Source organism: Manis javanica, chromosome 6 (assembly GCF_040802235.1).
Source record: "Manis javanica isolate MJ-LG chromosome 6, MJ_LKY, whole genome shotgun sequence".
Taxonomy (NCBI): domain Eukaryota; kingdom Metazoa; phylum Chordata; class Mammalia; order Pholidota; family Manidae; genus Manis; species Manis javanica.
In genome coordinates, this window is record NC_133161.1 from 21702710 (window position 1) to 21725811 (window position 23102).

General features: G+C 40.5%; 1 protein-coding gene across 7 annotated transcripts in view; it reads right to left on the reverse strand.

Moving 5' to 3' along the window:
• The window catches only part of NRF1 (nuclear respiratory factor 1), a 152605-nt gene that overhangs the window by 14910 nt on the left and 114593 nt on the right, over nt 1–23102 (reverse strand). For 6 of the 7 annotated variants that reach the window (XM_037019545.2, XM_037019547.2, XM_073238470.1 and 3 more), the window contains 2 exons: nt 22482–22639; nt 15050–15174 (listed from right to left, as the gene is read on the reverse strand). In XM_037019545.2, coding sequence (XP_036875440.1) covers nt 15050–15174; nt 22482–22639 — 283 coding nt within the window. Of the gene's footprint in view, nt 1–3359; nt 3464–15049; nt 15175–22481; nt 22640–23102 lie in introns of all 7 variants that reach the window. The other variant, XM_037019550.2, reaches the window with a different exon arrangement.

Here is a 23102-nt window from a genome sequence, read left to right on the forward strand (position 1 = left end):
ACCAGTATGTCTCCTTGGGCCTTAACTCTCAGTCTGACCAACAGGAGGAGAGAAGAGGCTTTTTCGGGAACAGATGTGCAGTGGGAGGCCCTGGGAAGGCAGATCTGCTGAATGGAGCAGGTGCCACTTGGGCATTCACTTTACTGACTCCAACCACAACCTCCCCTTCATTTGATACCCTGCTCTTGGCAGGAGTATGGGGAGACAGCATCACACAAAAAGGAAGCATGTTTATCCTGTTCAGATTCCTGTTCTGCCAGGCTGCTGCTGCCGGGTTCTGCACATTTGCTCTTTATTAAACAAATGGTGGAGCTGGGAAGTGAGTCCCTGAATTGACACAGGTAACCTGAGAGCCAGAAGGCCCCAAACCATACTGGCTGTGATGTGCAAGCTATTAGAGTTAATAACAGTGCACTGACATTCCTTCAAAATCCTAATGGAAGCATAAATAAAAAGAGGAATGTTCACTTTACCCAAGAACCTTTAAAAAGAACTTCATTCTGTGTAAAAATGCTCAACAAAATGTTAGCAAACCAAATTCAAAAATATATCAAAAACTAATACAAAACCAGGCAAAGACACCACACAAAAAAGAAAATTACAGACCAATATCCCTGATGATCACAGATGCAAAAATACTCAACAAAATATTAACAAACTGAATTCAAAAATACATCAAGAAGATCATCCATCATGATCAAGTAGGATTTATTCCAGGGATGCAAGGATGATACAATATTAGAAAATCCATCAACATCATCCACCACATCAACAAAAAGGAGGAGAAAAACATGTGATTGATTGTCTCCATAGGTGCCAAAAAAGCATTCTACAAAATTCAACAACCATTCATGATAAAAACTCTCAACAAAATGGGTACAGAGGGCAAGTACCTCAGCATAATAAAGGCCATATATGACAAACCCACAGCCAACATCATACTTAACAGCAAGAAGCTGAAAGCCTTTCCTTTAAGATTGGGAAAAGACAAGGATGCCCACTCTCTCCATTTTCATTCAACATAGTTCTGGAGGTCCTCACCACAACAGACAAAACAAAGAAATAAAAGGCATCCAGATTGGTAAAGAAGTTAAATGGTCACTGTTTGCAGATGACATGATACTGTACATAAAAAACCCTACAGAATCCATTCCCAAACTACCAGATCTAATATCTGAATTCAGCAAAGTTGCAGGATACAAAATTAATACACCGAAATCTGTTGCTTTCCTATACACTAATGATGAACTAGCAGAAAGAGAAATCAGGAAAACAATTCCATTCACAATTGCATCAAAAAGAATAAAATACTTAGGAATAAACCTAGCCAAGGAAGTGAAAGACCTATACTCTGAAGACTACAAGACACTCATCAGAAAAATTAAAGAAGATATCAATAAATGGAAACAAATCCCGTGCTCATGGATAGGAAGAATTAATATTGTCAAAATGGCCATCCTACCCAAAGCAATCTACACATTCAATGCAATCCCTATCAAATTACCAACAGCATTCTTCAACAAACTAGAGCAAATAGTTCTAAAATTCATATGGAACCACAAAAGACCCCGAATAGCCAAAGTAATCCTGAGAAGGAAGAATAAAGCTGGGGGGGATTTACATTCCCCAACTTCAAGCTCTACCACAAAGTCACAGTAATTAAGACAATTTGGTACTGGCACAAGAACAGAACAACAGACCAATGGAACAGAATAGAGAGCCCAGATATAAACCCAACCATATATGGTCAATTAATATATGATAAAGGAACCATGGATATACAATGGGGGAATGACAGCCTCTTCAACAACTGGTGTTGGCAAAACTGGACAGCTACATCCAAGAGAATGAAACTGGATTATTGTTTAACTCTATACACAAAAGTAAACTCAAAATGGATCAAAGACCTGAATGTAAGTCATGAAATCATAAAACTCTTAGAAGAAAACATAGGTAAAAATCTCTTGAATATAAACATGAGCAACTTTTTCCTGAACGAATCTCCTTGAGCAAGGAAAACAAAAGCAAAAATGAACACATGAGACTACATCAAAGTAAAAAGCTTCTGTACAGCAAAGGACACCATCAACAAAACAAAAAGGCATCCTACAGTATGGAAGAATATATTTGTAAATGACATATCCGACAAGGGGTTAATATCCCAAATATATAAAGAATTCACACACCTCAACAACCAGAAAGCAAATAACCTGATTAAAAAATGGGGGGAGAGTATCAACAGAAAATTCTCCAAAGAAGAAATTCAGATGGCCAACAGACACATGAAAAGATGCTCCACATCACTAATTATCAGTGAAATGCAAATTAAAACCACAATGAGATATCACTTCATACCAGTTAGGATGGCCAGTATCAAAAAAACAAAGAACAACAAATGCTGGTGAGGATGTGGAGAAAGGGGAACCCTCCTACACTGCTGGTGGGAATCTAAGCTAGTTCAATCATTGTGGAAAGCAGTATGGAGGTTCCTCAAAAAACTAAAAATAGAAATACCATTTGACCCAGGAATTCTACTGCTAGGAATTTACCCAAAGGAAACAAGATCTCAGATTCAAAGAGACATATGCACCCCTACGTTTACTGCAGCACTATTTACAATAGCCGAGATATGGAAGCAACCTAAGTGTCCCTCAGTAGATGAATGAATAAAGAAGATGTGGTACATATACACAATGGAATACTATGGAATACTATTCAGTCATAAGAAACAACCTACCATTTGCAGCAACATGGATGGAGCTGGAGGATATTATGCTCAGTGAAATAAACCAGGTGGAGAAAGACAAGTGCCAAATGATTTCCCTCATTTGTGGAGTATAACAACGAAGCAAAACTGAAGGAACAAAACAGCAGCAGACTCACAGACTCTAAGAAGGGACTGGTGGTTGGTTACCAAAGGGGAGGGGTGTGGGAGTGTGGGTGAGGAGGGAGGTAGAAGGGGATTGAGGGGTATTATGATTGGTACACATGGTGTGTGTGTGGGTCACATGGAAGAGAGTGTAGCACAGAGAAGACAAGTAGTGACTCTGTGTCATCTTACTATGCTGATGGACAGTGACTTCATGGGGGATGGGGGAGACCTGATAATATGGGTGAATGTAGTAACCACAATGCTTTTCATGTGACAAAGAAAAAAAACCCTTCACTCTGTAAGAATTTTTCCTGTCATGGTACTCTGGTTCTGGGGTGAACAGTGATTAGTTCCCCTTTTACATGCTCAATGAACACTCAGTTTTTCACCCATGGATTGAATAGAAACGAATCCAGTTAAACTTGTCCAATTAGGGCTCTGGATTTGGTATGCCCCCAAAAAAAAAAATCCCTTTATAGAATATTACCTGCAATGACAGGCACCAAGAGTCTGTCTTGGTTACAAGGAGCTGGAATCATCTAAGACCAGAATCTGTTTTTCGAATACAAAGACTCAGAAAGACCTGGGGACCTAAAGGGAAGGAGAATGAAATAACAAAACATGTAATTTGGCCTTGAGGACACTAGGGACGAAGAGGAGACCATAGTCAGTGGTGTCTATCTGTAAGGCAGCCGGCACCTTCTTGGGAATCTCTGCTCTGAAGCCCCGGCCTGAGTGCTCTGCCCAGAATGTTCCTGGCTCACGTTTCCCCAAGCTGACAATAGTCAGACCAGGAGCAGATGAAGGTACGCCCAACCGGCTTGGCAATATGTGCTAATATTCTCTGGGGCCCTGTGAAGCCAGCTCTGGAAGCATTCAGCTTTTAACACTGAGAGCATCTAAAAGCTCCATCTGAAGGACTTGGCCATGGCTCAGATGAATACTAAGAATAGAGACCAATGTGGCCTGTCATTCATTGTAAAGGCCCTCTTTCAGTCTTTGAGAAGCAGAGCCCAGATTAGCAATTCCTGGTGTACAAATGATGAACACCCGGGCCACCCCAGTTTATAATGGTATGGGGAGATTACACATCCCCTCTGGACTTGCAGACTCCGCAAGGAAAATGATGAATCTAAACATCACAATGGCACTTTCAAGAGGCAGTCCTGCCCTTTCTGAAGGTATCCATGGGTCAGCATCTTTGCAGGAGACAAAGGTATCAAAGAACCCTGACAGCTGGAAACCCCTCCAGCTGTAACGGCTACGTTTCCTGAGCGACAGGAATACTCTCTGCCCTGGTATACCTGATGGGCACAATATGCTTCCATCAGTAATAGAGGCTTCCTAAAGTAGGGGTTCTCAGTGTGAGGCGTACTATCTGCTCCCTCCAAATGCAGGCTTACTGGACCAGCTCCTAAGAATGTGTCCTAGAAATCCTAATGTATCCCAGTGGATGCTCTGAACATTAATCCCCTTCCAGTTCAGTGTGTGTTTAGTAATAATAACAGTTAGTAGTTGTTACATGCTTACCAGGCTCCAGGCACTAAAGAGACTAGGACTAAACATTCTCTAAAATTAGTGCCACTGACTAATCTCCCTGGGTTGGGGAGACTGGGAGTCAGAGAAACTGCCACTTCCCTTGGGAGGCCCTCTGGAAGGCATTCTGGACCTGTGGAGGTCATGATGGAGGGAGTAGGGACGGAGGATGGACTTCGATGCTGCGAAAGGGCTGAGTGAGCAAAACATGTGGGGCAGAGAGAACTGTAAGCCCCCTTTGCATATTCCAGAATCAAGAACCCCATTACATATCTCCATGTTCCCATTTCTCAGGAGCAGTCATATTTTATTGTGAAATCTGAAATCCATCTAGTAGTAACTGCTCCTTTCAGCCTTGTGACCCACCAGGCACTGGCTACTGGATCCTTTTTGGGGTCAATATCCACTGGCATGCCTGGCCTAAGGATGCCTGTAGCCAAGAAGAGAAATTTGCACTTGTGAGGCCTCTAAGTGGAAATGTGCAAGTGGCTTGGGTCATGAATAAGAGACTAGAAAGTGGGTCTAGGTGTCACCACTGCCTCCTGTCTCAGGTTTTCCTGCTTGGGACTCTGCAGTACACAAAAATAGGCCAGTTCTTGCAAGCCTCCTGCCAGCTGTTTACTGGTGGTGGATTATTACAGTCACATGGTAGTTTTTTTTGTTTTCTTTTCCAGCAAAGCCATGCTGTCTATGAGTTGAGAAGGTCACAGGAAAGCAAGGCTCATGATGTATTCGTGTTATCCTCCCTCATGCAGAGGGTACAACTTGCCAGAAGACCACAATATTTTACTTTAAATATAACAGCCTCTTAGATATATGCTATCCAATAGAATTTTCTGCTTTGATGGAAATGTTCTGTATATGTGTGGTCCATTACAGTATCTACTAGCTATATGTGGCTATTTAAATTTATATGTAAATAAACTAACATTAAATAAAAAATTCAGTACCTCAGGCCACACAAAGCTATTGAGCACTTAAATGTGTCTAGTGTTCTTAAATAACTGAATTTTTAACTATTTACTTTTCATTAACTTGCATTTAAATTCAAATAGCCACACACATAGTAGCTACTTTACTAGATGGAATATCTTTAGATCTTGAGTTTTGATGCCATTCATTTATTTGTCTCTGCTAAGATTTATCAGTTAACTGACTTTTAAAGTGAGTAAAATATGGCTATGACTATTCCTTAGAAAAAGCCTGCAACATAGCAACCCCTATCAAGTAATAGTTTAATCAGATGAATAGTACAGATGATGGTTTTCACTTGCTTTATATGTTCTTTACTTCCTGCGTTGGCAAGAGGGAGTGAAGGGGAAAGAAGGGAGCCCAGATCGGGCAGTAGAAGGAGTACTGGAGGTCTGGGTTTGGTTTCACCATTTAGTAGCTGTGTGACCCTGGGCACATCCCAGCTTTAGCTGCCTCTGCAAAACAGGGCTCACAAGTTCTGTTCCATCCACCTTACCAGTTGAAGGCAGAATTATGCAGAGAGGGCTTGCTTCGGCAGTGGCAAGGGAGTTACAGCCGTGGTGGCAGCGGCAGTAATAGTGGAAAAGAAAACGAAAGATGGAGAAAGAAAAGAGAAAGATGAAGGTCCTAAACAATTATGCTCAATGCTTATAGTGAAAAGGAATAAAACTTAAACAGTTATTTTCCTGGAATGACATCTACAAACATGTTTCCTGAATGAAAACTATTTATCTTAAGAGAAAATTTAGCTGACTTAAATGAGGAAAACCCTGTTTGTAGAGGAAGCATGTTTCCCACAGGCACCCGTAGAGGACGCGAGAAGCACCCGTGTTCTGAGGCGCCGTCCTGCATTGCTGTAGTGCCCCAGCACGGTGCCAGCTTCCCGGCCAGTCCCAGTGGTGAGCCCTGTTCATACACTCACCCTTGTTTTTTCTGAGCCACAGCTCACAGCTCTCCTCATCTTATTTCTTCTAAGAAGTAATCTTTTCAGGTTTCTGAGTATACTTCTCCTCCCCATCCATTTAAAAAAAGACCCATGATTCCAAAGGGAAAATAGGTATATGACTGATGTATTTTCATTTGCTTTTTCATACAAAACATGATGCCTCCAGATACACAGCTCCTTCCACTTGTATCTCAGCTTCCGTGTCAGTGGAAAAGAGGGTCATTTCCCTTAAAGGAGGGTGGCCTAAACACCCACAACTGCCATAGGCGCTGCTCGCTGGGGACTTTGAGGACAGGAGGCTTGCAGCCTGGGATGCACGGCTCACGCAGAACAGCACTCGGGGGCTGCCTGCTTCAAGTCCCAGAGGCCCCGAACTGAACTGACCAGTTTGGGATTAAAGTTACAAAGAGTATCACAGAAGCAAAGAAGGCAACAGCTTTTTTAAAGCTTTTATCTTGCTTTATGGTGACTGAAAGTGCACCTTTACTATAGAACTTTATTTCATATATTTATTTAAACCTTACAAGTTTACTGAGGGAAAAGGTGATTGTAGTGTACGCTGGAATAGCATGTCAGCATCTTTTTTTGGGGAGCAGCACTGACATATTTCCTAAATTAGTATTTACATTTCCATCGACTCTTTTAGGAAATAGTCCAAATACTAGTATGTCCATAGAATGAAGAGCACAGAAAAAGGGAGAGTAAGAGATGTATTTTACAGTCTATGAAGATGAGGACTGGCATATTATCTCTTATTTTTAAAGAGCTGGAACAAGACAAGTAGTAAGCAGTAATGGATGGTGGTGGTGATGATAAAGTAAGAGTGACAGAAGTTGAAATACAACGCAGCTGTGAGATGGGAAGAGAGCTCATGCCATTAGGAGTAACAAATGCCATACTGACTAATGCAAGTGACGTGCTGGAAGAGAACAGCAGCTCTTGCTCAGAGTGAGTGGTAAGACCCAATGCGGGGGTATTAAGCAATGCCGCCTTCAGTCCAGGTCCCCCTGGTTTCCTTCACTCAGGGTTATAGGGAGGGCTCTCATCTACTCCCATCTCTGCAGTAGTCACCTCTGGTGCATAAATCCTTCAACTGCAAAAGGTAAGCACTTGGCTCTCCCTGAAGATGGGAAGCACAACAGTACTGTGGGCTCTGTGTAACTTAACATATTTGGGGGGATGATGGAGATGAAACTGACACTGACAGCTAATAATTCACATTTATAATGCTAAGCATGTAAAATGCTAAGCACTTTACAGGAACTGTTTTGTTTAGTGGTCACAACTTCCTTATGACTATGGAACTCTCATTATCCTACCTTTACAGTTAAGGCCTAGAGAGGTTAATTTGCCCAAGATCACACAGCTTGGTGGCGGTGCAGCTTTCAGAACAGCCAGTCAGTCCTGCAGATCCTTGCATCTCCCTTGCTCCTTTCATTCTCAGCGTTATCCCTGACGCCCATAAAGGTAAATCCCCTAAGCCACCACTTTCCACAGCAGAGGTTCTCAATCTTTTTTGGGGGCTGGGGGTGTGGGTGGGTGGGATGGTGAGGTGGATGGGAGATGTCTCTGATCTGTTTGTACAAATCTATGGATCCCAGAAAATTTCAAAAGTTTTGTATGGAATTTATTAGGGTCTACAGACCCCAGGTTAAGGATACCCTAATGTTCTTTTAATGCACATGGCATAGCTTTTCACAGAAAATTAAAACATGTACATGTTGCCTCCTTGGGGTTTAGCTGGGCTTAGCTCTTTATAATCAGTATGGAACAGACCTTTTGGACATCCTGACTCACTTGGGAGGCCTTGCAGAATAGGAATATGTGTTCTGATCACTCATGCAAGGACCTTGCCCAAGAGTCCCGCTCCTTTTTTCTTGTTTCTGTTCTCATCCGTCTACTCTTTTATCCCTTTCGCTAAAAAAAAGAACAATTTTCAAAAAAGGTATTCCAATGAGCACAGTTGAGAGTAAATTCAACTGGGGAAACGTACATATTTTTAAAAGTCAAAGAAAAATAGGGAGGTGAAAGGTGAAGATACGTTCAGTGTGAACAGAAAAAGAATCTTTTCCTAAAGGAATTTTAGAATTGATTTAGTTTGACCGGGCAGTTGGCATGGGCAGTGAAGTGTACACTTGTATCATAGTGCAGCAAGACTGAGTGCGGTCTTTGAGCTGTAGGAAACTTGTGTTGATGAGTTTTAAGGGGGAGCCTTAGCAGCAAGACTGTTGCCAGGGCCAGGCCAGAACAAACAGGGACATTTGTACTGAAGAGAAATGATTAGAGTTGTATCTTTTGTAAGTATAATGTTAATGTCTTGAATCAGCTTTAATTATTAAGCAGAACCAGGCCAAGGCAGGTAGCTGGCCCCGGGTCTCAACCAGGACAGCACAGGTAGTGCACAGTCTCTGGGAGGTGGACACAGGGGAGGCTGAGCCAAGGGGAAGGTGTAGTGAGGAGCAGGGGAAGCAAACTATCTGCCAGCTTGCTCCCGGCAGAAATGTACTCTCCCCGGAGCCCTTTCCCACAATCCCAGCCCTACTGCCTTGGTCTCTCATTTCCCCAGAGACAGGTGGGAAGGCAGAAAGGGGCCTGGCATAAACTGAAGGGCAGCAGGAGGGCTTGGGCAGGGGTTTCAAGGTGAGGAAACAACCCTTTAGTTGGGTTTACTTCCTTCTGAATTTCATCCCCTTCCCCCCAAACAATGTCCCTTGGTTCTAAATAGCACCCACCGACTCCCCTCAATCAAATGACAAGAAGATAAGCTTACTGACTGCAAAGTGATCTTGCTCACTGAAAATACCCAAGTCTGACCACCAACTGCTGGCTGGTTCTGTGAATTCTGCAACTGGAGAAGCACAAAGACCTATGGGATTCTCCAGGCTAGATCCTCCTGCGTGTTTGTGAGTGTGCACATGCACGCACATGCAGAGGGAAGGGCTGCTAGGCAGGGGAGCCCCTGACACCAGAAACCACCAGAGCATCCCTACAACCATCAGAACAGCTGGGGAAGATGGGCACTGTGGCTGAACTGGATAAGGAAAGTGGTCTCTAGCAGGGAGGCCTGACCTCAAACTTATTTGTTCAACTTTGGTAGACAGTTATCCTTCTATATTCATGGAGTCCAGGCAGAAACCAGATCATATCAAAGGCAGGCAGCATACCAGAGTGGTTTGGAAACAAACTGCCTGAATTCCATTTCCACTTCTGCCAGTCTCTGCGTGAACCTGGTCAAATTATTGAAAATTTCTGTGTCTCAGTTTCCCTGTATGTTAACTGCAGATAAGAATGTTGATCTCATAGGATTATTCTGAGTTTTAAGTAAGTTAATTCATGTATAACATTTAGCACAGAGCTTGAACATAGCTAGCATTATATAAATGTTTGTTAAATAAATAAAATAAATGGGACAATGTAATTGAGAGGTAGAATGCAGCGTCAATAGTAGAAAAGAATGTGATGTCCTACCTCAGAGTACTCCATAAGTGGGGCATACCCCGCCATCACCTTTAGTATGAAAAATGAAATTGAAGAAGTTGGAAACCAAGAATGGGAAATTAAAAATTCAAAGTCCAAGAACTGAGCCTCCATAGAGTTCTGCATAAACAGAATGGATAGCCACAATTTCTTAGCCTAAAAAGACACACATGGTTTGGTGTTACGAAAATTAGCAGCACTCTAAGGACAAATGTCTCCTCCAGCACCAACTGGCGTCTCATTATCCAGTTCACTGGGGCACCAGTATTGACAGCACTTGCTGATCACCCCCCAGCCATCTCAGTGATAATGAACATTCCCCACATCCCCTGCTCCAAGGAAAGCTGAGGTCCAAGGAGAGGAGAAAGCTTTTATTAGTCAATTTACACTTTGTTAGCAGTTCTGCTACAAGGCCTGGCAGGATTAAAAAAAAAAAATGACTAAAATATTAAAGTATAATTCTTCAGGAGGAACTTTAAAATTACTGAAGAGTTCACTCCCCACAAAAACTCTTTGGATTTTTTATTGAATTTTTTTTTCCCCAAATTTGGAGACAGGCCTTTCACTACCTGCTAATAATAAGACCATGATAATAAAATGTTACAGTATAAGGAACAGAACAAACAGATGAATAGAAATAGAAGAACCCCACACAAGATCCTACCAGTCCATTTAAGAATTCTGCATATGATAAAGATGACATTTCAGATCAGTTTAGAGAGGATGGATTTCAGCCTTCTCATGGAATAAATAGTGCTGGGACAATTATATTATGTAAGGCAGAGGCCAGGGGATGGGGTGGGGGGGGTTAGTTCAGATTCTTACATAATGCCCTATACTAAAATAAACTCTGGATATTTTAACAGTATTTAAAATAAAAAGTGAGATACAGAAGAACTGGCATATAGATATTTATCTGATTTGGGGCTTAAGTAAACAAAAAGGCAAAAGACAAATAATTAAGGAAATAAAAATGAAAAAAGAAGTGAAATAGAAATAAACTATGAAAACTATTTGTAATATATACATATATCTTTAATATATGAATAATTTTCCAAATCAGTGAAAGATAAATACTCCAACAGAAAAAAAGGCAAAGAACAAAAATAGACAAATACTAAATACACAGTGTAGATAAAAACATGAAGAAAAAAAGTAAAGATATTTATCACTAACAAAAAGTGCAAATTAAAAATGAGGTACAACTTACTGCCCACCAAATAGGTCAAAGGAAGAAAAAAAAGAAAAGAGGAAAAGACAAGAAAAGTAGTTTTTGGTGATTCTGAAGCTGAGAAATCCCAGCTGGGCTGAGGATCTTCATCCTCCCAGCCCTTTGACCCTCTCCTGAGCCCCTAAAACTGGTCTGATTCACCACCACCCCCAAAAGAAAAGAAAAAGTAAACTGTGTCAACATCCAATGTTGTCAAGGGGTACCAAAGCAGGTTCTCCACAGAACTGTTGGAAGAATAAGCAAGTATAGGCTATGTCGAGAGCAAGAGTCAAAAGTATGGGCAAAATTTTATACTAAGATAAACAGTATTGTTTTTATTGTAAAAAATTATTAGTAACATAAAGTGTTAGTAGTAGGGGACTGGTTAATAGGATGGAAATATGATATATTAGCAAGTATTAAAGGATCTTTTCAAAAAATATTAACATGAAATTGGTTAAATATTTCAAAACAAGTTATAAAATAATGCAGGTATGATCCTAATTAGGTTAAAAGTTTTTTTGAATGAGAAAAAAAGACTGTATTTTAAAAACTCAAAATATTAACATTCTATGTACTGGGATTAAGGATGATTTTTATAATCAGGGCCAGAAAACCAAACGAAACCAAACAAAACAAACCCAACAAATGCTATGTCCCCTATTTTCTGCAGCATCATTAGAAAAAGTGCCAGCCATTTTAGAAAATGTTGATACTTTCTTAGCAGCTCTGGTAAGCAGCTTGATGGGACAGTAGTTGAAGGAGCTGATTCCCATTACCTTTATTGATTACGAACTTCAGTTATCTGTTTTGTCCCCACCCCTCCCCTCTGCATCTAGCTTTTAGGAATGAAGGATAGTTGTATGAATCTGCAATGGTATCTTTAAGATCACTTCTGAGGTGGCCAAGTGCCAATATAATTTTTTTTCATTATTTTGCTAAATTAGGAAGGGAAAAGGTAGGTAGATATGGTGCCCTGAGGATTGCTGACAGTGGGTGGCAAGATTGGGTGAGCAGTGAATATCACTTAGAGTGCTCCCACCCCGCATGAGCCTGTGTTCACTAGTCCTGGAGTCCATCTGCACAGAGGGTGCAGGGTATAGAGGACGGTAGAGTGAAGGGAAACCAATGGACATTTAAATACTATATGCCCTCTTATATTAAGGTGTGTTGGTGGGGGGAAGCAAGGAATAACTGTTATTTAAAGAAGAAAAGAAAAGGGAAGGAAAGGAAAGGAAAAGGAAAGAGAAAAGGAAAAGTAAAGGAAGGCAGTCATTAAGAGGCCTTTCCCAGCCTTAGGCAGTTCTACCTGCATTTCAGCAAAAAGAAAGGCACCTGTGAAAAATCTTTAAATTGAACCAAACTGTGAAACTCCATCCTAAGTGATTGAAGACTAATTTTCTGCTCTTGAAATAGGGAGAACATAAATGAAATAAAGTAATGCCAGTGCTTGAGAGGTCCCTTCAATGTTGGGGTGGGATAGGGTCCAGAAAAAGAAGACATCTTAGGGTGCAAGCTGTCTGTCAGGTCTGCTTTGGTGACCTGGAATTTATTAAACTTCTGCCATGCATGGGTCATTACTTTTAACCTGAAAACAAGTGTCCTATGGATGCTGCTTCATATTCTTTCACTGGCCCAGTCATTTCTCACTGATTGTTGTACTCTGTCAAACTCCATACACAATCCTCCACCCCTTCTAGTTCCATCTCAGAGACACTGAAACTCCATCTGCTTCAGTCCTGAACAATATCCAAATAGCTCTTTGAAGAGTGATCTGCTAGTAGAATTTTTGTTTAAACCATCCTCTGGAATCTGGAATTCATCTGTTTCTTCCTAGTAATAAACTCGATCTATTGGCTGACACCAAAGCCTTGTCACAGAAGTGACAAGTACTGGTAATGGGACACATCTGAAGGAACACTGAAAAGAGAACCCCTAAAAGTCTAGCCAGATACCAAATTAGCTGGTTAAATGGGAAAATCTAGTTCTAGTCCCACAGTAAATCCTACAGCACTCTGAGGAAAAGTATTAAGACAGAAGGAGCATTATAATTTGGGTCATATCCAATATTTGATTCATTCTCTGAAGGGACGGATGAAATGATAAACCTTTGCCTAAAATTGCCAGGATAAGACACAACTCAGTGAGTGGTCTGATTTCACATAGAAAAGCTGCACTGAGAAAGTAGTAACTTCACTTCCCAAATCTGAGTTGAGCCACCTGTTGGCTGTCACAAACTGGGGTTGGCCTGCTTTGGGGAACCCCTGGCTTTGGGGATGTAGACCAGAATTTTCTCTTATCACAGATGCAGCCATCAACATGAAATCACAACTGATTCATATGACCCAAAGCTTCTGGAAAGAGGCAGCTTCCAGGAGTGAGTAGTAGTGGGTGTGTTTCAACTTCATCATATGACTCAATAGGTCTGTTTGGTCGGAGACCCAAAGGGTCCTTATACTCGCCTATAAAATCACCCATCTGAAAAGATGAGGCTGGGGAGGAGCTGGAACTATACAGCAGTCTGTTCTCCATGCCCAGACAGGTCAAAACCATTTAGAAGGGATAACAAAATCTCCTATCAGACCTACACAGAAAAGTATTTTTAGTATCCCAGTGAGTAACAGCAACTGCACTTTGGAAGAATTCACATGGCCTGATATCCTACCTTCTGTTTAAGGTAGATTAGTACTCAGATGAGGAATAGAAAAAGGCATGAAATAGGGATAGGATTCTACCTAAAGAGAGGATTTCCTTAACTCTAGCTGTGGTTCATTTCAGCCTGAGTACACATGACCACAAGATGCCCTTCACCCTGCAGTGTTCTGGGTAAGATCAACTCTCTATTTGGGTTAGTTCATGGCAGCCCCTAGCCCTACAGAAAAAGCGGTCTGTAGTTTTAGTATTTGGTATCTTTTTTTTTTTTAAAGAAAATGATTCTCAGGAGCCACAATGGCTCTTTACATTTCTCATGTTATTCTTTTCTAGGGGACAGTAATTCTTTCTTCTTCGTACTTCCAGAGGAGGACACAGCATTGTGTCTTTCTTTGAAGAATTTTCTAACTAACATCTTATACAGTTCTTGGGAACCTACCCCCAAAAAAGCACCAGGGACTTTTCTTTCGGCCACTAATGCCATTAAGGAACTTTGTGCCGAAATAAAAGTATGATTATTATTTATCCTTTTTCCAAAACTTTAAACAACAAATCTCTAAAACCAGAGTACTTAATTGGTCCCACTTAACCTAATCTCCAATATATATATAAAGTTTAATAAACAATCGTAGAGTCTCACAGAACATGGCTGGTTCTCTTTGACCAAGACTTCTGAAGCACTTCCCTGGGTAGCCCAGGTCTTGATAATTGACCTGTGAAAGGGGATTCAAGAGCTGGGCTGAAGTTGTACATTTTTGTCATCATATTTTTATGAACTTTATCCCTTTTGTTTACTTGGGGTATCTCCAAAGTCAAAGAGCTGGGAAAGAAGGGCAACACGGTGGCAGGGTATTGCCTAAATCCAGAGGTCTTTGGTGAGGCCCACTTAACAGGGAACAGAATCCACAGCACCAATCTGAGAAGTACATTCATCACAGCCTGCTGGCTGCCCTGTGGGGAGATGGAGGCGCCTTTCTTGAGATAGTCAGAACATTCCACCCTGCCACGATGCACCTGACCATGGGACAGTCTCTGCTACAGTAAAGGACATAGATTTACCCCATGGGAGAGTAAAGGACAAAATAAGCCCCACAGCAAATTTTAAAGTACCTCTCAGTAAGTCCTGTCATAGCAAAATAGTCACTTTTCAAATAAGCAATTCAGTAAGGTAGCCATTACCATGACTTTTTTCCCCCCAGGAGACCCTAAGTCTCCAACTTGTGAAGGGATCAGAGGCTCCTAGAATTTTCCTAGGTATCAATTGCCTAACAATAAAGAAAAATTCAAAGCTCAACCTCTTTCTGAAGGGTCTATTGTCAGTCATGTCATGAAGGTTTAAGTGGAAACAGGGAAGAAATTTAATAAAATATTTATGCTCTCTTACCATTAGCATCTTGGACTCCAGTAAGTGCTCCAACGGCTGCTGCGGTTTCCCCAGACAGGACGATCTGTCCCCCTCCTTGCAAGGTGGCCTCGGCCAGGGTGGCGACAGCATGGGCGGCAGCTTCACTGCAGGTACAGGAACAGGACAGAGGGATGTGTAAGTTGCATAAAGGTATAGCACCATGGCAAGAGAAACCATCCTTTCAACCCATGTGGCTCGGCTGACTCCATGGTTATACAGACAGAGTAATTTTTGAGTGATAATAATAAATAGAGAAATCTGAAGTCCTACATATTTACACAGCTGATGTGAGATTTTCTTAAAACCTAGGAAATGGGTGTTTGAGGCTAGAAGGCACTCATTTTCGGTCTCTTCTTTGTCAATGTCAGTTGAGTGATTATAAACCATAGTGAAAGCTCGGATCCATATTCACAATGCAAAAGCCATTTGTTTGTCAATCACAAGGTTTTCTTTTTCTCTTTACGGTAACACAAGGCAGACCATCTGAAACAGCCCTTTTATAGCCAAGGACGAATGATAATAAGAGGAGTCAGCAACCTGGACTTGCTATCCAATTAATATTAAATAATCACATTTTGGTTTATATCCACAATTTCAAATACAAAGTAATGGTTGGCTAATATTCTGCAAAGTCTAGCTCTTCCCTTTGCCCCACTGTACCATGTGGGCACTGCTCAATTAAGACTTAAAATTCAAAATTATCACTATAAGCTCAAACTTCTTGCCTCCAGAAGCACATCAAAATGATAAATCTCCCTTCATTGCAAATCAAACACTCTGTAGAAGAGGAAGATATTAACCATCTGTTTAGAGTGAGCACTATTCTAGCAGTTTATGTCCCATTTTTCTTTCTTTTTCTTGTTACATATTTTTATGTGCAAATACCCATTTTTATTGATTCCTTGAAAAAGAGAAGACAAAGTCCTGATAATTGTATTTATAAGATAATAATTTACCTTCCAAATTTCAGAGATGTTAAAATGTGAGAGAAAAAAAAAGATAAATTCAGCGCCTTTCTTAGGAAAGTATCAGGTACCACTTTGCAGTTACTTAAGGAGTATAAAAAATGGGCATAGAATAGAGAAGGCAGTGTTGTTTAGTTTAGAAGAGGTAGACAAAACCCTGGGTTTGACATGGAATAAGCCAGCTGATTTCAGCTCTGCTCTTACCATAGTTTTCTTCCTTAGTTTCACCATAACTATGGCAGGTATCTCACAACCACAAGCTGTAGGTTGGGATGGCAAGGGGCCGTGGACTGGTTAGGGTTAACACGGCATGACTGTAGGCAAAAAGCAACATGTACCTAACTCAATGGTGTCACTTTCATCTAAGAAAGTCAGCAGACAAGTAAAGCAACTGACATTCTCATTCCCTGGGGAAGACTTCTTGGTCAGTACAAGGATTCTAGGAAGCAGAAAAAAAACCCAAATGGACAGAAAATTCTCACTAAATAAAAAATTTCCTCCTTCTTACAAACTTGCCTTTTTAATTTTTATGTCTGTGTGTTTAAAATGTTATTTTGTTTCACAAAATATATGTGAAAAACTTGTATAAATTTCATTAAGTATAAAAGAAAATTTAAAAATATCATATGGAGAGAAGTTATTTCTTCCTAATCTCAAACACAATTAACTTTAAACAGATAAACAGAATCCTACTGCACAGTCTTAATGCCTGCTTTTTTCACCTGACATATCATTCCCTGTAATATTCCTTGACATTTACTCAAAATAATAAATTAAATGCAAAATTACTGATTTCCCCTTTAGTTTTGCTGTGGTACCTTTTAATTTCCAGGCTTGCCTTGACTTAGTTCAAGTTCATGAATATCTATTTCAAACTTAATTTACTTCATAAAAAATTTTGGGGTGTAATTGATGTTGAGCAAAAAGCTGAACAATCATAGAGTTTACATGCAGCCTGTGTAAAAGTTAAGATCATTTGCTGTGCTGAAACATACTTCTTGGTGATCTGATACCCACAGCCAGTCATTCCATAGTATCTGTTACATAAATTTAGAGCCAAAGGGGATCCTTGATCTGGAATTATTATGGAGGCTATTCTTTACTTTTATATGGTTTATTTTAATTAAAAATGCTTCATAAGCATCTATTAGAGATAGTAAAGTGATTATTGGCTAGATCCTTTATTTTTAATATTTCTCTAAGAATTTTGTGTTAATACTACCACCAACCAATTTTACAATATCCAGCTATCACTGATTAATGATAAAAATATTTAACACTCTGACCTGAGACTTCATTGAAAACTGACAAGTATATTCTTTGAGGAAAAAAAGAAAAACTTTTGAAAAAGTATATTCATGGAAAAAATGTGTATTCTCTGCAGCTGTGTGATATTTTGAAGAAGGAAGCTGTATATGAGCATTGTTTATTGGGAAATAGGATCTTTGCTTATAGGTTACCTCAGTGATGGCACATTCCCTGCTGTTTTTATCAGTGTACAATGATGGTTATTTCTATGTCCAACAAGGTGATGTCCTGCCACTCCTGTGCATACACCTTGGACACATGCTTACAGTGTGGAATTTCACAGGTGGCCAAGGGGGGGCAGTTACCCAAGCCCTGACATGCAAGTGTACCGACCCAATCATACCCATTTTATTATGTCTGAAGCTCTAAATATTTGAAGTCATTTTCTTTAATACCTTTCTAAACAATGTTATGGTAGAAGAAAGCTGAAAAGCAGCAACAAACTAAAGCAATCTGGGCTGCCAGGGATGGGGATCCTATGGGGGTGACAGGTGACAGCTCAGGGAGGTTAGTCATTTCATCCCATCAGGGGCCAGAGGCAAAGCAGCAATGGGCAGATCTTTTACAGGGGCATAAACAAGTGGTGACTCCTGTGGTCAACAGGCCTGTCGTTTCCAAATCTATTCTAACTACTTGCACTAGACTTTGTGGGAAATGATCAAACTATACTGCTAGAAAAAGATTACCTTTACTTAGAAGGTGAATAGGGATTAAAATGTCTCCGAACTACCACTTCACAATTGTTTTACCAAGGTCATTTCCAAGCCAGATTACAAATGAGGAGTTTCCATCATCTTCTGCTCTGAAGGCGTTCAGTCTTTATCCCCCGGCAAAAGCAGAAGCTGCATAGACCCTGCCCTCCATTTCCAGAGAGGATTTCTGATCTAGGTTGTCCATCTCATTTTACTAGACAAATAAATACCAGTCCATATATTAAAGCCATACTTTATTTTAATAATATCTCTAAGTTTAATTCAATAGTATTTTCAATTAAAAACAGTAAATTTTACCATTTGACCCAAGAATTCCACTTCTAGGAATTTACCCTAAGAATGCAGCAGCCCAGTTTGAAAAGGAGCAGATGCACCCCTATGTTTATCACAGCACTATTTACAATAGCCAAGAAATGGAAGCAATTTAAGTGTCCATCAGTAGATGAAGGGATAAGGAAGATGTGGTACATATACACAATGGAATATTATTCAGCCATAAGAAGAAAACAAATCCTACCATTTGCAACAACATGGATGGAGCTGGAGGATATTATGCTCTGTGAAATAAACCAGGCAGAGAAAGACAAGTACCAAATGATTTCACTCATATGTGGAGTATAAGAACAAAGAAAAACTGAAGGAACAAAACAGCAGCAGAATCACAGAAACCAAGAAAGGAATAACAGTTACCAAAAGGAAAGAGACTGGGGAGAATGGGAGGGTAGGGAGGGATAAGGGTGGGGAAGAAGAAAGGGGGCATTATGATTAGCATGTATAATGTGGGGGTAGGGGAAAGGGGAGGGCTGTGCAACACAAAGAAGACAAGTAGTGATTCTACAACATTTTACTATGCTGATGGACAGTGACTGTAATGGGGTTTGTGGGGGGGACTTGGTGAAGGGGACAGCCTAGTGAACATAATGTTCTTCATGTAATCGTAGATTAATGATAATAAAACAAAACAAAAAAAAACAGTAAATTTTCTTTAAAAATATGATTCGGCTCTTTTTTAAAGCAAAGTCTCTTTATAGCAAAAGAACAGTAACTCTGAATTCCTTGAGAAGAGGGATCAACTTGAGCATCTGTTTCCCCACTGCATTACGTCACAACACTATACATAGCAGCCCCAACAGTAAAAACTGTCTCCAAGTTAACAACACTAAATTTCTACTAGGCAAATGGAGATTCAGTTTACGAATATTTATCATGTATCTGTATATGTAAGGACTGTACTGACTTAGCAGAAAGACTGTTTGAGAGGCAACTTTAGTCTAGGACAGCTTAACCAACAAACTGCAATGTCAAATTAACCATTCTATGACAACAAGCAAATGATAATTTCATTTCCTCTCCTCCCTGGTTGTTCAGGGTTAACAGCTCTTTTTTTTTTTTTTTTTTATAGCTGTGATGCTCTGCTTTTCATTTGTTCACTTTGATTCTCTCTCCTAAAAGTACTGCTTTATTAGGTACTTTGAAAATAATTAAAATAACTAGTTTCCAGATTTTTAAAGGACAATTTCTTCATACCCCCTTTGGGTTTTTGGGTTATTATAATGGAGGTTGGGCTGAATAAAGGTTGTTTGAGCCCAGGGCCCTTGTTCTGACTTGCTATACAAAACTCAACAGCATGGTTGAAAACAGGTGTGTCCTGCATCTCTCCTGATCCCATTTTCCCCTCCAACAGACCAAGGAGCCCCTCTGCCTTCTCATTCCCCACTTGCCATTCAATGCAGTTTGCCTATTCCTTCTCACCCTCACCCACACTGTTATTTGCAGTGCAGCAGAGGTGTGGGTGATATTAGAAAACCATGCTTGTTCTATCTGCACCTGAAACAGAGACAGGCTTGAAGGGAATGGCTTTATGAAATCACTTTGTTAACCATAGGAACGAAGACCAGATGCCTCAGTGTATTTTTCATGAAGATGACTTCTAGCAACACATTTTGTGCAGAGGCTGGGAGTGCTGTCTATCTCATCCCACAGAGAAACACCACCAAGGGCTTGTGTCTTAAGTCTAATCCTCTGGACATTAGACAGTAATAAGAGGCCCCTGACGTTTCCCTGATAGCCTGCCAGTCTAGTCTTCATGGCAGGCTTGGTTTCTTCACCCCAGCATAGACTGTAACACACCATCCCCCAACACTCATTGGGGCGTTCAGATGATTGCAAACAGGTTTCAACATCTTACTCCTCCTACATGCCACAGCGAACCACATTCTCCTTCCTTTGGAGTAAACACTGTAGCCACCTCAGCTGCATGAGTCTGTTAATAAGCCCCCCAGGGAAACCATTACCCTCCTTGCCTTTAGAAATAAGCCCTGGTCCTCACACCAAAGGGAGCCAGAATGTGCCTCACATTTTCCACTATGTGCAGGGCTCCCAGGACACTCACACTTCACTGGAACATCCAAGGTGCTGGCTCAGTGAAATCAAGTTTTGCTGGTTTTTAACGTTTCCCTGTTAGGCCCTATGCTACAGTGAGGGGTTATTGGACCAGAGGGAGGGAACTCTGGCTGTGGCTTTCAGGAAGTTTATCTGTGTGTCCTCTCTCAAAGGAAGGAGTGGGATGGGGTCTAAGTATAAGGAATCAAATAAAAATTTCATGTTACTGAAAAGCAACATGGTTCAATGGGCTAAGAAAACATTTCAGTCCCAGGTCACTCAGGGAGGACAAGTGTGTGTGTGCGCCTGTGTGCATGTGTGCACTTTAGTTTTCTATTATCTAATTAACCACTAAGTCCTGACCATACTTCCTTTAAACTCAGTCACTTTATCTTCATTCTGATTCCAAGCCTTTAACAAGTCATACCTGGACTGCCTCTTCCAAACTGGCCTTCTATTTCTAATCTCTTCTGACTATAAGCAATTCTGAATAGATAAATCTTAAAATAAAATTTAAGTGATAGTAACTATAATTTCTGATGTGCTAACTATGGGCTGGACATATTGATGAGAGTTTTAGATACATCATCTCATCGAAATCTAAAGATACTATGTAATGAAAGTTATAATGAGGAGACCAAAGTTCAGGGTTACATTTCTCAACATAACTGGCTAATAAGTGGCACACTAGGATTCAAACCTGAATCTGTGTGACCTTGGAACCCTTTTCTCAGCAAATACGCTATACAGCCTTATGGAAATCGTAAGTAAACCTATTGAGGCTTCCTACGATCTGTAACAACCAGTCTAACCTGGAGCCCACTGTTACGTTTCGGAGAAGGTGACCCCCACCCCCCGCCCTTGAATGTTCATAATCTACTGCACAATTCAACACTGAATTACACTGAGTAATACTAGTTCACTAAGTGTTTTACTTAAATCAATCTCCCTAATAGTAGTATGGCTCTTTGAAGGCAGGCATTATATTTTAGAGCACTGTTATTAAAGTACTTTACCGAGTAGAGTGTTGGCCCATCATAAGAGTTCAGTGACTATTTGAGACTAACAGCTGCTGTGCATACTAACAGCAGCCTTACCACATACCAAGTACTAGCCTGTGGATCTCATATGATTGACTTTTTCAGTTCTCACATACCCCTTTAAGGTAGGTACTGTTATTACTCCCATTTTGCAGAAGAGCAGAGCCTGGGCAACGAGTCTAAGTCAATTACCAGTCTAAGTCAATTACCCAACATCAAACAGCTAGTAAGTGACAGGGCTGAAATTCAAACCCAGGTGGTCTGCCTTCAAGGCCCACACTCTTAACTATTAGTTAAAATGCCTGGGTCCATTGAAAATAAAGTTGTGTCAGCAATGAAGAAGAATAATGGTATGGGCATGACCTTTTCTGTCAACACCTAAAAGAAGGAAACAAGCAGGAAACTACCATTCACTTTTGGAAACTACCTCTTACAGGAGCACCTCATTCTGCAGCACCCTTCCTAAACATATCCCAAGAAAAAAATTTAAATTATTTTTCTCAATAACCCATAACTTACTTTATTTTGAAGTCATTGATAAGCAAGGGAAACAAATTTCCTGAAAAGTCAGTAAAATCAACTCTTGACCAGCTAAAACATGGATTAATATCCTAACAAAAAGCAGTATCTTCTGTAGGGTGAGATGAAAATGAATCCTGGAACTTCTTGATTTGTTATTATATTCTTTAGCTCCTTTAAGAATACAAAGTACTCAAATTGTGTGGCTTTTGGTCTGTTAATGGGCACAGAATAGTATAAAGCCAAAGGGACCCATGCCCCTTGAACAGCAGGCTTGAGCTGGATTGGTTGCTGGGGGTGGGGGTGGGGTGTTGGCAATGGGGTGAGTGAGCCCTGACTATAAGCCAACTTATAATACCCTATGGGCTAAGAGCATTAAGCTCCAACTGCCAGCTGTGACAAACTGAGGGACCGCATTTCTCTTCACAGCCTACAAAGATAGACAGACTGGCCAGCCTTCTTTATTCTCCCACCCTTCCTCCACCTGTTGAGTGCCATGGTGACTGTAGCTCCCTGTTGCATCTCCTGAGAAGCTGCCACCGCGGCCTCTGCCAATGATGCCACTGCCTGGGTGGCCTCTGATGCTTGTGTCGTCTGGATGGTCATCTCACCGCCCTGTAACGTGGCCCAGTTTTGTTCCACCTAAGGCAGAAAGGACACAATAATAAAGAAAGTCACAAACGGATTATGATTTTTAAGTCATTTTTGTGATAAACTGCTGTGGGCTCAGCCAAATACATACACAATTTTAAATTAACATGACCTACAATAGTATAGAACAGGGTTTTTAGTATGCTTTATTTTGTGTAAAAAAAAGGGGGTATTAGAATATACATTTGAATTTATTAATATTTGCATAAAGAAATTCTGGAAGGACACAAAAGAAACCATGGAAAATATTTTCCTCAGTGCATGTGTGAATGTGCATGTGTAGGGAGGGAGGGAGGGTTGTGGGAATAGGTTGGAAAGGAGACACAAAACAGGATTTTCCACTGAATAGTTTTAAATGATTTCTGAAATATCTGAGCCTTATCAATATATTACCTATTAAAAAATGACAATTTTTGTAATTAAAAATTTTAATTTTTGAGTAGACTGTAAGTGT